The sequence below is a fragment of the Neolamprologus multifasciatus genome, chromosome 23 (assembly GCF_963576455.1).
Source record: "Neolamprologus multifasciatus chromosome 23, fNeoMul1.2, whole genome shotgun sequence".
NCBI classification, from domain to species: domain Eukaryota; kingdom Metazoa; phylum Chordata; class Actinopteri; order Cichliformes; family Cichlidae; genus Neolamprologus; species Neolamprologus multifasciatus.
Genome location: NC_140460.1, coordinates 32558375 through 32575813, shown reverse-complemented (window position 1 = coordinate 32575813; position 17439 = coordinate 32558375). Strand labels below are relative to the sequence as shown.

The 17439-nt window shown below is 40.6% G+C and overlaps 1 protein-coding gene across 1 annotated transcript; it reads left to right on the top strand.

Annotated features, from left to right (window-relative positions):
- The first annotated feature begins 8995 nt into the window (after positions 1–8995).
- On the top strand, positions 8996–12825 carry en1b (engrailed homeobox 1b). The gene is made up of 2 exons (XM_085151903.1): positions 8996–9866; positions 11994–12825. The coding sequence occupies exons 1-2, from the start codon at positions 9332–9334 to the stop codon at positions 12311–12313; spliced, it is 855 nt and encodes a 284-aa protein (XP_085008029.1). The 5' UTR covers positions 8996–9331; the 3' UTR covers positions 12314–12825.
- The last annotated feature ends 4614 nt before the right edge of the window (positions 12826–17439 follow it).

The following is a 17439-nucleotide window of genomic DNA, read 5'->3' as shown; positions in this document are numbered from 1 at the left end:
CATAAAGTGGAGAGCAACCCAAGTAGACAAGTTGTGATGACATCTGTAGAAGTTTCTCATTTGGTTCACAGTTACAAACGTGTTCGTTTTTAGAATATGCAGCCCATTATAGCAGAATGTTACTGTATTCCTGGCACATTTGCTTCAACTCATTGGCACACACACACCAACCAGTGGAATGTATTCAATCCTGCCGCTGTGTCAGTCATGTCAGCTAGCACGATGGCACAGAGGATGGCCTTTACACTGTGAGTTATCTTGTCCTGGGGTGACAGTAAGTGCCTGTCTGCTTCCACAAAGCTCTATGTCACTTTTTAAGAACCATTTGCGAGCTAAGGACAGCTTCACAAAGCTAGTAGTGAGATCTGCAAAGGAGGAGACCGCTGTCAGTGCCACGGCTCTAAAATTGCTAGCTTGTTTTTAGCTTTGTTAAAGTCTTTGGTTTATGAGATTTAAAAGGCAACTTGACATAAATATTGATAACTATATGGCGTACAGAAAGCTCATTATGCAATGAGGTACATGCTGAGAGTTAAACGTGAAGTTTCACAGCCTCTGGTCTTCTAACCAACATTTGCAAGCTAAATGTAGCAGCTAAGTTTGGTACATGTTTGGCAATGCAAATCTAGTCTACCAACTTTTTTTTTAATAGGTAAAATTCTTATTATTAATAATATTATAATATTATTTAAATTATTTAATTTGGAAAATATATAAAACTTTTCTGTATTCATTCTATGTGAGCAAAATTTGCAACAGAAATTTTCATGTAAATCATGAAAGGCTGAGCAGAAGGCCTGTGTTGATTGAAGCTGTGGTGTTGGCCAACCTTGCAAATGTATCCCACACACAGTGGGTGACTTAACAGTGTCCATCTTTAACATACAAGCTATTGTCCTGACAGCTTGTAGTGTTTGGGATAAGATGACTATTTTCGAAACATCAAACCTTCATCTGGGACTCCCTTACCTATTTATGTTTATAGCACCACATTGTTGTCTTTTATAGAAACTTCTAGTTTTAAAGCAGTTAAAATCATTGTGTATGAATAGAAACTCATTACAGAGGCTACGTGGGTACTTACAGCCTGATTATTTGGCTCTATGGGCTGAACTGAGGTAATCAGGAGTCATCATCAGGGGACCACAAACGTTTAAACTAAATTTCTTATCTAAATATATGTTGAAGTATTCCATAAATAACTGTTAATTTAAGCCTCCTAGAGGTCACCAAACAACCAACAGGCCCAAAAAAGAGGTCAAATTCAGCACAGAGACGTAAAAGAAGACATTTCTTCTTCCAGAAAGAGAATGCATGGAGCTCCACGGAGTGTCTGCATTGATTTAATTTGCCAATTACTAAATGGCCCCCATTTATCATCACCTTAAGCTTTCACAAACTTCTCCGTAAGATGTAATAAGACTGAGGAGCAATCTGTCGCCCACCTCTCATTAGAACTCTGCAGAGATCCCCCAAAGCTTAATTATTTATCTGCATTAATATCCCTTCAATTATTAATGGCGGGTGAAGTGTGTGTGTGTGCGAAGGCCAAAGATCAGCCCTGCGTTACCTCAGCCTCCCTCCTGATTAATGGATGAGGGAGAGGAACCCTTCATGTATTATTAGTGGAGAAAGTCCAGACCTCGTGGAGACACAGAGAGAGACAGACATTCACTCGGTGAATGATAATCACCGTTTAGTATGCAAACATGTCCCCTGTACATTGGTGGCATTTCAATATTTGAAGGGAGTTGTGTGTGTGGCAGAAAGTAGACGGGACTGACTGCCGCAAAGTTGAAAACTTGTTCTTGTTTGCGATGTCTCGTTAAGGTTTGTGTCTCCTCAGCACAAATGCGTGGCGCTTTGACACTCGTGGCACGATGTTAGATGTCAAACAGCCAAAAAAGCAGGAAACAGGTGGGATAATCATTTTGGGTCCACTGTTCATTAGACATTTGCATTTAAAGACTCCTTGTAGTGAACAACATTATTTTAATTATGAGTTTTTGCAGTGGTTGTGGGTTTTGCTGTATGGTTTTACAGCCCCAGTGCTTCAGTTCACAAAGTTCCACAGAGGGACATTTTTATTTGGTCTTTTTATCCAGGAAAGATGTCTTTGCTGTTGGTTTTTCTGGCTTTGATGACCTTTGTGAAAGACGAGTGATAGTAACAGTAAGAAAAATCATCAACCTTGCAGCAGGCCTCTGATCTTTAGTGGTTAATGCAGGGTTTTTGCTGTCTGTTTGGGTTCCTCCTCACTGGAATAATTTCAGCTGTTTTATTCTGACATCTGGTGGGTAAACAGAGTAGTATCTGCATTTTTCTTCCAGTTGCTGAAATGGAAACATTAAACAAGATAACGGCTATTTTAAAGTGCTACCATGCTAACACTTTCTTGGGTGTTCAGGTTTTTTTGGGGGGTTGTTTGTTTGTTTGTTTTTTTGCTTTCCTTTTGTCTTTATTTCTTTAGTGTTTGTCCAGTTTTGGGGGTTTTTTTTGTCTTTTTTAATTCCATTACAATTTATTTTATTGTGTTCACGGTGTCAAGTTCTATTTCTACCACGTGATAGGGAACTTTTGTATCCGTTCTAGAGTCTCTTTGCATTACTGAATGCTTGAAATGAGTCATAATTATCTTACACTGGGTCTCAGTCCATCACCACAGCTTGTACTCAGTCTGAAATAATAAGTTTAAACTCTTTTTAAACTCTTTTTAAGCCACCTTTTCCTCTGATTCCTCCTGTTGTTAAGTGGGCTGTACCTTCTCGATGTTATCGTGCTTTTGGCTCAGATACCGCCGAGCGGTTTTCCATATTGTTTGACCAACTTATTTCTTATCCTCCTGAGTTGTCCACCTCAGATGGATTAGTTTCTGTATCTGATTTAGAGAAACTTGTGTTGAATGCTAAACCATGTGGCTTTCCAAATGACGTTGTTCCTCCCTGTTTTCTTAAAAAGGTATTTCCTACCATCGGACCACACATTCTGAACATTATTAATACTAGTCTTTCATCTGGTCAAGTACCTAGGGAATTTAAGCATGCAGTCATACATCCTTTACTCAAGAAACCAGGCTTAGACAGTTCAGTCATATCAAATTTCAGACCCATCTCTAAGCTTCCCTTTCTTAGTAAGATTCTGGAAAGGATTGTTTATACTCAGTTGATGGACTACTTGAATGACTCTAATTTGTCAGAAATCTTTCAGTCCGGCTTTAAGCCATTTCACAGTACGGAGACAGCCCTCGTAAAAGTTATGAATGACATCCTGATAGCGACAGACCGTGGTAAATATGCAGTGCTGGTCTTGTTGGACATGACCACTGCATTCAACACAGTGGATCACGATTTGCTGATCTCCCGCTTACAGCACTGTGTGGGAATTTCTGGTTCAGCACTTTTGTGGTTAAAGTCCTATCTCTTAAATAGGACCTTTTGTGTTAAGTTGGGGTCCTGTGGCCCCTCTGCTTTGGGGTGTGCCACAGGGATCTATTCTTGGGCCATTATTGTTTCCACTGTACCTTTTGCCTCTTGGCGCGATTTTCCGAAAACATAAAGTGCCATTCCATCTATACGCAGATGACTGCCAGCTTTATTTACCTTTTAGTCATTCTGATAGTCTCCCAAGTCGACCTCTGCTTGACTGCCTTACTGATGTTAAAGCATGGATGGCAAAAAACTTTTTAAATTTTAATGATCGGAAGACAGAAGCGATTTTATTTGACCCAAATATCTTGCAGCTTTGACTTCCCAACTAAAGAGTTCGATCACAAATCTCGGAGTAAAAATTGATTCTGCACTTACCTTTGAAGACCACGTAAACGGGGTGGTAAAATCAGCATTCTATCACCTCAGACGTTTAACGAAGGTTGAGCCCTTTCTTTCCAAGCGTGACTTGGAAAGTGTTATTCATGCCTTTATTACTTCACGTTTAGATTATTGCAATTCTCTTTTAATAGGGGTTGGGCAGGGCACTTTGTCACGCTTGCAACTAGTGCAAAATGCTGCGGCACGATTTTTAACTGGGAGAAGGAAATTTGATCACATCACTCCGATTTTGGCCTCTCTACACTGGCTTCCAATTGAAGTCCTTTTATTGGTTTTTAAATCTCTAAATGGTCTGGCACCTGTATATTTGTCTGACTTGTTGAAGCCCCATGTCCCCACTCGTTCCCTTCGGTCAGCTGAGCTGTTGCTGCTTTCGATCCCAAAGTCACGGCTGAAACTTATAGGAGACCGAGCGTTCTCTGTTGCAGCGCCGATGCTTTGGAATAACCTTCCTCTGCATATTAGACAGGCTACATCAGTGCCAGGTTTTAAGTCTTTATTAAAAACCTATTTTTATTCCCTGGCTTTTAACTCTGTGGGTAAATGACTTTTTTTTTATTAATTTTATTGCTATGTCTGGTTTCTGCTATCTTATTACTATATGCATATTTATATTGTACAGCACTTTGGTCTACCAGGTGTGTTTTTAAAGTGCTATATAAATAAATAAATGATGATGATGATGATGATGATGATGATTGGCTGCCCCTAATAAACAAAAGAATTGAACAGCAGGTGGGTTTGACTTCTGTATCTACGATATCCTTATTAGCCATACTCTCTCTCCTTGACATCATACAGAACCAAGAGCAGAAAAGGGAAGCATTTAGAGCTTTTGTCTTACAGCAATTGCTTGCACATATTTTTTTATATTTTATTTTATTTAACCTTTTTAACCAGGAAGCAATCCTTCTGAGATTAAAAGCCTCTTTTTCAAGATAGGCAGCAGCAAGTGTCTCACAGTTACAAAAATTACACAATTAAACACAGGCAGCAACAACACACATGCAAAAATAAATGAAAAATAAAATAAAATAAAGATAAAATTCAAATAAAAAAATGCAAAAATTCAGTTGAAATGACAATCAATCTAATTGACACAGTTGCATGTTATGGACTTGGCCTCGAGGATTCTTAGTTTAGGTTTAAAAGCACTAAATGAAATGAATTCTGTCATTTTCCAGTCGTCCTGCAGTTTTTTCCAAGTCAAGGGTGCTAAATGGACAAAAGCGCTTTTACCAAATTCAGTTTGGGCAAATGGAACAGAAACCAACAAGTAACCTTGCAGACAAAGACAATAACAAGCATGTTTCATTGCAAGCAGGGAACATATATAGGAAGGCAGCAATCCAAGTATGCCCTTATATATAAAACGGTATAAATGAGAGTTCCTCTGACTTGCCAAAGCAGGCCATCCTACCAGGCTACAGTCTGACTTCATTATGTGAAACTTAATTGAGCAACAAGGAAAAGCATGACTGTTCCCCTTTAAGATTTCCAGCAAACAGTGAGAGGGGCTGCATGGATGAATGTTTTGCACTGACTGCCATTCATTGGTTACTTGAAAGTTCCTTTCTACATCAATGCACAGTGTGAAATCAAAGTGTGCAAAGTTATTGTAGCCTGAGCGAGTAAGTATGTTGTTGTAACACATTAACTGAGGGGTAAGCGCCACTTGTTTGTGACATTAAATCTCGGTTTGTAAAGTAACTGAACTTTTCAAAGGTAATAATAAATGTAATAAGAATTTAATAAAAAAGTATTTCACTCTGAAGATTCAAGATGTTCATTTTGAGTGACCAGGGTGGACAGACGGACAGCTCAGGTTGAACTGTAGTGATAAATTTAGAGAAGCAGTGCTGAGATGGTCTGGGCATGTGCAGATGATAGTGGATGCAAATGGACAAAGGATGTTGAAGATGGAGCTGCCAGGCAGGAGGAAAACAGGAAGTCCACAGAAGGGATTTGCCGGTGTAGGAGGACATGCAGAGGATGGTGTGACACAGGAGGAAGGACAGAAGAGGAGAGGGAGGCTGACGATCCACTGTGACGACACCTAAAGGGAGCAGCAAGAAGAAAAAACTATTTACGCAGTGTGGTCAGTAGATGGCGCCAAAGTAACGTAGTCGCTTTTAACTTGTAAAGGGAACATAAATGAGGATGTAAGGCCGGGACTTCCCGCAGTGGTTAACGTTAAGAGTCGCCTTTATTTGCATTCAGCACCGGATTTCATACATATTTGTTCAGCTTAAAAACATTTGCATTTAAGTCAATGCTCAGCGGGAATTAATCTCTGGTGGAGCCAACTGATTACAGCCGCTGCTTATACCAGCTTTAGCTGAACTCTCACTCTCTCTCACTCAGGAACAACAACATTTGGTTATACTGGCTTATTCCCTTACTTCACCTTAATGAGCATGCACACAAAAAAAGCCAACATAATTTTGGAGAGAATCATTTACTGCGCTTCCCGTCATCCTCCACTAGATGGCAGCAGACACAAACACCTGCAGCACCCAGACACAGCCCATCCAAAACCTCACAACTTTCCGCCGAGCATCACAATTATGCTGTCATTTGGAAACATTTGTAATATCCTTGACGATTTGAGGACAAACCACATCCAAACACATGGTTCAATCGGGAAATATAATAAAATAAAGCAACAAAAAATACATCAGTGTTTCATTTTAGCTGGTGTGGAAATTATAAATGCAGTATTTTGAGGATGTGGAACAAATGCTTAACTAATCATTTGTTCACATATTTGAAAGGTTAATAACGGGTCTATTTCTTAAACTTTGAAACAAAATATAAAAAAGTATGTTTGTGTTTAATCCAAGCGTTTTTTATTATACATCTTTATGAGCTTTCAAAATACAACTATATCTAGCAATTCTGTGTGAAAAAACAATCAAGCGTAGTGTTTGAATGAATGCCCAGACTGTTGGTTTTATAGCAAACACAGATGAAGCCAGTGACGTTTAAGAGTGAGGACGTGGAGAAAGTGAAGCAGGATTTTTATTTTTATTTTTTAAAGAAATAAATGTAAGATTTTCTGCTTTTGCTTCTCGCGAGGCTTTCTCGTTTCACCGAACCTCGCAGATAGGAAAGAAACAATGTGCTGCTTAAAACAACGGAGAAATCTGCTTTAGTCCAGGTGCAGTCCTCACACACACACACAGTGTCACACAGTCAGCTCATCAGGGCTGACTGTGTGTGTGTGTGTGTGTGTGTGCGCGTGTACCAGTGAGGCTCCTGGAGTATATAGGCTACTCAATAAAACCGGGGCTGCGATCCGTCAGTGCATTTATCATCCTATTACGGCGACAAATCCGGCTCCCAATACATGAAAGGTAAAATGAATTACCAACGTTAAGCCGTCAATAAAGTCATTTCTGTAAATGGTGTCTCCGAGGGCCCCCGCTATTATTCAACAAGCTTTATCAGCACCTTGGAAATTACGTGGCTTGTAGCGCGGGCCCTGCTTCACTTTGATTAAGGGCCCTGCCAGGGAGCGCTGACAGCGGCTTTGACTCGGGGTTTTCTCCGGCCCCACTCTCCCGGTGATGAACACCGGGCACATCGGGCGGAATGAAGACTAATTAAAAGCTATAAATTATCTTTTGCAGCTCCTCTCGAGCAGCCCCTCTCTTTGCGGCGCCAGATAAGAGCGGGACTGAGTGCTCATTTAGCCACAATGGCGCTGCGGCTAAACGCCATATTGATACTGTCCTAATTGGAATTTAATTAAGTAGCCATGGTGCCCCCCACACCCTCCTCCACACCCCTTCCTTCATCTTTAACTCCGACCCCCGTGCGGATGAAGATTTCACCGCGGCCGTGTTAACCATCAACACGTCCCCCACTTTCACGCTGTTGCCATTATCATTATTAATATTATTATTAATTCAAATCGCCAATTAGAGCTTGGAGGCAATTTCTGAAGATCTTCACAAAAAAGGAAAAAAAAAACAGCAGCCACCTATTATCGGGACACACTCCTGTTTTCCAGCCTCCCCTATACCCTTTCACGAGTGGGCTCCTGTGAACTGAAATATCACAGGGAAACGCAAACATGTTGGTTTTTCGTGTTGCTGTGGAAAAAAAAACACAAAAGTCATACTTTAAGTCAAAGGCTTAGCTACTTAGAGGAAGGAAGGAAACTATACAGTTACCTTTCTTTATGTGGACACACACTGTACAGACTACAGTGTTCAACTTTGATTTTTGTGCTTTTTTAAATAACTACTGGGTCACTTTTTCGGAATTTTGGGTTTGTTCGTGTCAAATTCGTGGCTCTGTAATAGCTCAAATTGTGATTAAGGGTAAAGTAACGCTGTACAGATGCTGTTGGTGGTTTTAACAGTCCAAGCTTTGACGTGTTCTCGTTTACAGCATCCTCGTTGTATTTCACTGTTAGAGAAAAGAAAAAAAATAATGAGAAGGAAAGAACAAAGGTAAATCATCTGATGAGATTGTAGAAACTAATGCTGTAATCCACAATGTGCATTTTATGCACTTTACGGAGGAGCTGTTTAGCGCACAAAATGTTTTTGTTTATTTTGTTTATATTTTATCTAATATTATGAAGATACATACATATTTTTTTTAAATATACATATACTTAAAACACTCCACGTAAAATGAAATATGTTTTACATAGCTGATGTCAGTTCACGTGATGTAATGTAATTTACACTTGGACGGTTAACAGTATTTACGCTGCAAAATTCACCAAATAGAAGGTCTTACATTTTAGCTAAAACATTAATGCTAGTAGTCCTATTTTTCTAAAATTATTCTCGTTATTTGTTTATTTTTATTATTCCTTCATCATTTTTATAAAGTGCGCTTGCATTCAAATAATTTGTAAAACTAAAATGTGCTTAAAGAGCATGTAGCGATGTGGAATAAAACCCTTTCGCCCTTCTGAGCAGTTTTTTTAATGGTGGTTGTCTCCGCGCTTGTTTTTGTTTTGGTGTGTATTACGTCTGTGCACGTGCGCTTCTCCTGAATCGATCCAACTAATAAGCGCGTGCTGCGTGCGCGTGCTCGCCCGCAGCACAGCCACAGCTCTAATTGGACAGCGTCAATTGTGACAGGGACGATTCTCCCTCCTGATTGGCCGGTTGCTTTGTGTGTACGCGCACACGTGCTTCCGGCTGGGTGTAAGAGAAAGGGAGAAAACACACACACACGGGGGGGAGATAACGGTTTTAGGAGAGTTTGGGAAGAGCGAATACACAGATATTATGCTGCACCGAGGAGCGGCAGGGACACTGGCTGTAACGTGGAGCTGTTCGCTATGCCAGGTCTCGGAACACTGTTAGGAGAGGGCATGCTTTAGGTGATATTGTTAACGAACGCAGGTGTTTATTCTAGTTTAAAAAAAAGGCTTTTTTACATGCTGTCTGTCTGAATTGGATACCGAAGGGGACGGGAGAGTGAGCAACAAGTGGAGTTTGGCGTGGAGAGGCCGACGTTTTTCACGGTCACCAGCTATGGAAGAGCAGAAGGAGTCCAACAGCGGCCGGGACACAACCGAGGAGGAGAGCATGTCCCTGTCGCCGAACCTGCCATCCCCTGCTATGATTTTACCACACCAGGCAGCCCAGCAAGCCCACAGAACCACGAACTTTTTCATAGACAACATCCTCCGGCCGGACTTTGGCTGCAGAAAAGAGCCGAGCTACCGCGACCGGAGCCAGACGTCGGGTCGGGAAAACGTGAACCCGCTGGGCGCGAGGCCGCTGCACACCGGCAGCCTGTGCCTGGACTCCAACTGCAGCAGCGACAGCAGCTCGTCGTCGCCTTCCTCGTCGTCGTCCACGTCCTCTTCCCCCTCTTCCAAGCAGAACTCGTCGAAGCAGTGCGAATCGACGAGCAACGGGACTGGTAGATACGCAGACAGCCCCTCGTCAATTATGGTCATGAGCGGCAGCAATGGAGGCTCTCCGCCCATGGCAAAAGAAAGCCAGCCGCTGTTGTGGCCCGCTTGGGTGTACTGTACGCGGTACTCGGACCGGCCCTCATCTGGTAAGGCGCTAGTAGTCCCCGAATTATACTGAGTGGGGTGCTGGAGTGGGATGACTTGTGTTTCTCTCCGCTGTGTCAAATACATTTCTTCCAGGTGCCAGCGTGAAGAAAAAGACGGAATTTACAATTGGCACGTGAGTGTTTAAATAGTTTACCGAGGTGCTCCAGCCAATCAAAACAAAGGGATTTGATTTCGAAAATAAGAACTGTCGGGGGTAAAGTGCTGAAAAGAAGTCGCTGAAGTAAAAGTTGTTAGCAGTTTATAATGGAGCGTGTAACGGAAGCACAAGGTGACAAAAGAACAAGTCAAAGTGAAGAATTAAGTAAATTAATTCAGAGTGAAGTTGAAGCACATTGGGGCTAAAGCTGATGTGGGCCCCAGGCAGTGTCACGAGCAGATTTATTTTTTATGTATTTAAAAAAAAACTTTTTAAAAACTCTAAATAAGGCAAACTACACAAAAATATATGAAATGTATTTGGCTTTTCTGTTAATATTAATGTTTCCTCCCTTATGCGGAAAAGACCAAAGTAATGTAAAACAAGCCAACAACAGTGCCGAGGATTCATACCTTATTAAACCCAATTTTAAGTCCACACGGTTATTTAAAAAAAATCAAATGTATTGTTGTCTGGTCTTTCACGGGCTAACTTGTTTTTGCCGGTTATTTTACATTAATTTTATTTAGTCTGACAGAACTAAAGCTGGAATGTTTTTCTCTGTTTTTGCTCCCGAATTTTATCCTGAAAATAATAATACTTTAAAAAGAGGCATGGATCTGTTTTCTAACCTCCACCACTGCTGCTTTTAATTTTCTGAAAGCAATTCTTTTCTTTTCACTTTTATCCGCTTTCTTCCCTCTGAGCAGATGCAGAAGATGCATTTTCGATTTAGAGATGAGTTTGAAGCCGTTTAAAGATTTGAATCCACACAGGTTCGAGTGTTTGCATATGTCATGCAATGGCTTTTGACTTTAGGCCCGTTTAATGTTTAGCAGTTCAAACATACAGGATGCTGATTTATCTTTGAAACAGTGTGTGTGTGTGTGTGTGCGCGCGCGCGTGCCTCATAGCTTCAAGGCCGGCCTATGTGATGGTGCGGAAGGTTTTATTGGCTTTAATGGTGGTGGTTATGTGTCAGGGTAAAGGCAGAGGTCCTTCTGCGACTTATTATTATTTTTTTATGAAATCTAATATTAGACCCGAAGCTCCCCAGCCTGCCCTGTATCACAGCGACAGCGCTTCCTTTGTCCCACTGGATTAAATGTGCGCAGTACACAGTTAATCAGCGGATCAATGCGCACTCATATATTCAGCTACGTGACCAAATTCCCGTGCTTTTTTTTCTTTCTTTTTTTGCTGCTTCAGCTTTATTCGATCGGGTCCTTGAAGTGAAAATACCGCGCTGCTGCAGTCATAACTGATCAAGCAGCCTCGGATGAGGTCCCATTAGCTGTGCTGCAGCTTGTGGAGCTGTGGAGTGTGCAGGGAGGATATCTGTATCTCTGCACCTCCAACACTTCCACGTGTGAGCGATAGGACAAGGCTCATAAGGCTTTAACAAGTCTCATCATTTGCACTGGAGCTTTTTTGTTGTTGTTGTTGTTGTTGTTGTTGTTGTTGTTGTTTGGGTTGCTGCTGCTCTCTTCTGATTGGCTACTTTGTCTCCCACGTCCCACACTCACCTGTGAGGCAGACCTTCAGCATGTCAAATAGTAATGAATAATCAATCGTGAGATTCTCCCACAATCCCCCCTCCACTTCCTCCACCAAAGGCTTATATTTATTTGCTCTGATTTAAAACAAGTTATGTTTGCACAGCGTCCAGCTTTAACAGTTCCGCTCATTCTCTGTGCTGTTTTTTTTTTTTTTTTACTGTAACATCAAAACATTATTTTGATAGAAGTCATCCCCAGCACAGGCTAACCTGCCCAGATCATTCCCGCACAGACTTGTGACCTACATTCGGGCATACCGAGCAGATAATAAGGTGCTATCATCGCTCACAGAGAGACGCTTTCAAAACGCCTTTAAAATAGAAGAGAAAAAAAAAATAAGTGGGGCTCGGTGTCAGACTGTGTCCAGCCTTAGAATAAATCTTTGTTTCCCATTGTTGTTTCCACACCAGGCCCAAGGACACGGAAACTGAAGAAGAAAAAGAGCGGCAAGGAGGACAAGCGGCCCAGGACGGCGTTCACGGCCGAGCAGCTGCAGAGACTCAAAACCGAGTTCCAGGCCAACCGCTACATAACGGAGCAGCGGAGACAGTCTCTGGCCCAGGAACTCAACCTGAACGAGTCCCAAATTAAAATCTGGTTCCAGAATAAGAGGGCCAAGATTAAAAAGGCCAGCGGTTACAAGAACGGCCTGGCCCTGCAGCTCATGGCTCAAGGACTTTACAACCATTCAACGACCACCGTGCAGGAGGAGAAGGAGGAGAGCGAATGAGCGGCCGGACTCTTTTGGACATAACGAACTGGGAGAAGAAGGAGAAGCGGGGGACGCTATTTAAAAACACAGATTTCTGTTTATGGTAACAGTATATGGACATAGTTATATAAATGAACGCTCGTTATTAAAGTTTATATAGCCACACAGTTATCATGTTGTATACGGTATATTTAATTTCAGGCTCGTCTCTTCACGCCGGTCCTTTTTTCTCTCCTCTCTGTCCTCAGTGTTTTTTAGGATCTATAGGTTCTTGTGGTCTCCTTGCCCCCACCCCCCTTTTCCCCATATTTGCGCCATATTTTCCCTTCAACACATCAGTCAAGCCAAACAAGCCAAAGATTTTAATATGTTCACATGTAGTCTGAAATTAAAAAAGAGGGAGATAGAGAGAGAGAGCGGTAGTTAATGGGTTAAATTATTATTTCTTACATACATTTCCACGGATAAAAAAGAGAAAGAAATAAAAGCGTTTTGTTGCCATATTTGAGAATAAAACATATTTAAATCTATGATAAGCTGTCAGCATGTCACAATGATTCCTTACAATATGGTGAATTTACGGGAATTCTGGGTATTATTATTATTATTATTATTATTATTATTATTATTATTATTTCACTTGAACTACATTGCCTGGACTCACCAACATATTAACGCCCACACGGACATATAATCGTGGCACATAACGTGTTTAAAGGAGGAAAGTGTAATTACCGGCCTTTTTAAATTCCGTCTGTCTATAAAACAGCGGATTATGTGAAGTCTTTATCGGAGCTTTCATATCAAACTGAGACACACACAGAAATATATCGCACAGCAGGTCCTGTTTCAGCGCCTCCTTGATGGATACCATTTCACCTATTAAAACTATTCTGGGCATTTATAGGTTTTCACGCCTCTGCTCAACTTTCTCCCGGACACGCTGGAGCGTGAACGCGCACGCTGGAGTTAATACTAAAGAAACGTGAACTCGCGGTTTGGGGAGAAGCGCTCCGTCTCTCTGTCCTGCGCGGCCTGACTTGACCTCAGGTTCAGGTTAGACTGAGCCTGGCTGTGAACTCTGTGGCATGGCGTGGTGTGTGTCGCACTCCAAGGTCAGCAGCAGAAAGACTTATAGAAATACATTTAATTTCACCCAAATCAAAAAGAGAAACTGTGACTCTTGAAGTATTAGTATCAGACTAGTCTACGCTGAACAGTCTGCCTTCTTTTTTTGCCAGCTTGAATTTTTCCTCCAATTATTAAGAAAACGTGAATTTTTTTTTTCTATTTGTGCTCACTTTCAGTTATATCACTTCACGGTAATTCTAACTGTAATATTTGGAGTTTATGTCAGCGATAGAGTCCAGTGAGAATCTTCACAGCATCCCCTCGTTGCTAAAAACAGGCACCTGAGCCTTTTAGTATCCCCACCGATTTATTTCGACCTGGATCAAATTACACATTTAACACACTTGATTGTGGCGCACATAAACAAAGAAGAGGAAAGCTCTCCTCTTTGACTTTATTGTTTTTGTTTGTTTGTTTTTTGGAGGGGGGGGGGGGGGTTGAAATAAAAAGCAAAAAGACTGGCATCCGGAGGACATTTGTGAGCTCAATGAGCGCTGTTTCTGTTTGTTCCGGCGCTTCTATACAAGAGATTATTTAATTAAGAGCTAACGAGCCTGCAGAGGCGTTCACGGCCTCCGCGTTTCAGGAGCTTTAATTATTTCAAGTGCGTTTGCGTTCGGCTGTGCCTATAGAGCACAGATTTAATAACCGCGCAGCATCACGTGTTAATAATGGATTTCAATAACGACGATCGTGAACTTTAAAGGCAGGTTACAGATTTTAGTGAACGGTTTTACCTTAAAAATCTTTAGTTGTTTGCCTGTTATCCCTCAAAGCGACCAGCAGACATAACTGCGCATGTCGAGAAAAAACGAATTCGATTATAAAGAGAAAGGTTTAAATTACAAAAAGTGACCGTAGAAGTTGCAAAATACATTATATATACACACCTTTTTATAGTTAAGGGTTCCCGTTTTTCATGGTGAATGTGAGGTAGCAGCAGAATGATAATAACTGGCCCTGCAGCATCTCCTGCAGCCTGCGAAAACCTCCAGGGGTCCTTGAAGGGGCTTCCAGAGGCCCCACACTAATATAAGGACTAATTTAACGTCACTAACCGCTATAATGTGGGACTGAATATTCATAGGACTTAATTTCAGTTGGATCTTTTTCTCTCTGTTAAAAAAAATGTGCTACTTTTTGTTTGTTTTGCTGATGCCGCTCAAAAGCAGCATGCGATGAAATGTGCGCTGTTTCTCATCGATTAAATATACTTTAATATAATTTCGATGTATTCGGGAATAAAATAAGAGTTGGCGGAGATGTTTAAGGAAAAATACACAGACACACACGCACACAAGGACAGTGTGTTTCCAAATCCTGCGTCTTTGGCCATCTGGCCCGCATGTGTGAGCAGAGGTGCAAAGGCTGCCTGCCTCTTCACGGTCAGCCAACCCTGTAGCTCTAATATTATAATGATAGTTCCAGTCCCTGCTGTGAATGCGGAAGAGGATCTTATGACAGTGTATTTAAAATTCATACAATTATGAAACAGCGAGAGGATTCCTCTAACCCCCCTCGTCCATCCCTCCCTCCCACCTTGTCATTGAGGAAGCCGAGGGTTTATCTGTAAAACAAAGAAAAGCCCGGGATCGTTTGCATAGTTAGCATAGTCTGCCTCGCAGGCACAATATGGATTTAATTTATATGCAAATGAAAGCAATAAAAAGAGAATACACACTGGAAATCTGGGCCGTTTAAAAAAAGAGGGGGAAGAGTTGGATTCAGAGCAGGTACAGCACGCATGCACAAAATGAAGCATTATCATCAGGCTCACCCGGAGAACAGCCGTGTTATATAATATCCAGAAAGTGCAACACAGCAGCATTAGCACCGCTGTTCGAAAACACACACAAAGCAGTGCGAAGAATTAAATAAGATTTCCATTATGAGAAAAGTTTCTTTCACGAGGCTCCAAATGTAGCAGCAAACAAGATCAAAGAGCGTGGACACACACACACACACACGGACACTACACTCAAGTATCATTCATTTTTGCAAAAAAAGGAAATTCAGCTTCTTTGCATCGCCTCCGAGTGTTATCGGTGATCAGTGTATGGTGACCTTTTAGTCCCAAACTGTTTGTCAGCAGCTTTGACATCTCTTCTAAAAAGTGTGTGTGTGTTTTCTGCTACAGGACAAAAATTACACACCGTATTAGCAACAAGAGATCTTCATTCTTTCTAAAGCTATTCATCTTAATAGACAGTTTTAACTTTCAGTATTGTGGAAGCAAATTCAGGATAAGACCTCTCGGGTATCTTTATAAAGCTTGAAAACATGCAAACCAAAAATAATGCCATTAATCAAATTTAATTAAGGCAGTGGACTGTGTGCTTAGTTTTTGGCATGAATATTTTTAATTTATTTTATTTTATGTTTTTTTAACAAATGCATTGTGATGGGTAAAGAGTCTTTAACCATGACTGTACAAACATATTCAGGAAAAAAAGGAAATTACACACATATGATAATATCATTACTTACAATGTTACTTTATTTACTCAATAACAATATTTCATTTTAAACATAACAGTTATTATCCTTACTACAAAATGTAAATGTTCTTTTGATAAGAAATTAGTGATAATTAAAAAAAAAATGTTGCCAATATGCATAAAAATATAATATAACACAACATATATTTGAAAAAGCAAACCAAGTTTATCACAGTATTGTATTTTTACTTCACGCTTATTGTTCTTAAAAAAGAAAAATGATTAAAAATATCTAGAAAATCTGAAAAAAAACAAAGTAGCAATAATGCCATCAATCTTTTTTTTTTTGCTAACTTTACAGATGAATTTGAAAGTTATAAATAACTTTATAACCCCTACAAATTTTTTTAAACATCATCAGTGCATTATCATGATTTCACAATAACAGCTGTAAAAGCCTCTTGTCTATGAAGCAATCATGATAATGAAAAAAATAATAATCTATATAAATATATATCTTCTCCTAATTTCTAATAATGTAATAATTAAGCCAATTTGGTAAAAAGTAAAACAAGCTTTCTTTAGTTTTTATATTTATTCGCATAAACGTGATTATATTTACTGTAGTTTTCACCTCTTGTACTACAGTTAACACAGATACATTCATGTTAAATGTATTGATGATTACACTACACTCGAAAAACCATCTACATCATGTAGAGGTGAACCAACATTTAGAAACTTTTTTCCTCTTGTAACACTTTGAACGGTGACAGCACACAAAGTGGGGTTCCTATTAGAAACATGCAGGCTAACCACCTGCCATTCAAACAAAAGGGGAGGTGACCTCAGTAGTTCATTCAATTTAAGTGTTCAAAGTGTTGTTTAATCAGCATGCTACAAGCTGCTGGAAAATACACATCAACGCAGAAATAGGAGAGCTTTTAGAGGCGCACACAATAAAATGCACCCATGCAGAGACATACAAGCATCCGTGCAAAAAGGCAGGAAAAGACATTCTAGGCTCTCTCTCTGACACACACACACACACACACACACACACAGAGCCATTTAAAAGAGCTTCTTAGATCACTACCCTGTGACTGTGGTGCTGCTAAGTAGAGAAGTTTAGTAATTCCTTCCCAGCTGCCTCTATAAAGAGAAAAGAGAGCTGGGAGACAATGAAAGAGTCCCTTTTCATGTCTCTCCTTTTTCAACTTTTTACCTAAATTTCTGCAGATGCCCAGCTGGTCCCACATCAGATTGCTCTTTCTACACTTCATGCAGACCACCAAAATTTGTCACACGGGAATGAGAAGAGCTATTCTTATTTACTTTTCTTCTTGGACTGACATGGAGAAAATGGAGAGCGTAACATTCTGCAGCTCATCCAGCTGTATGAGGCAACACTGTATTCATTTGTTTCGGCGCTCTGTCAGGAGATGTCTCTGGCACCCGGTGTGTTTGAGTGTACACTGTAGAAACACAGGGTGCATGGAGAAAATATGTGCGGAGCCGTTACAAATGTGTAAAAAACAATGCTTTTGCCTACTAAAGGGATTAAACAAAATTATA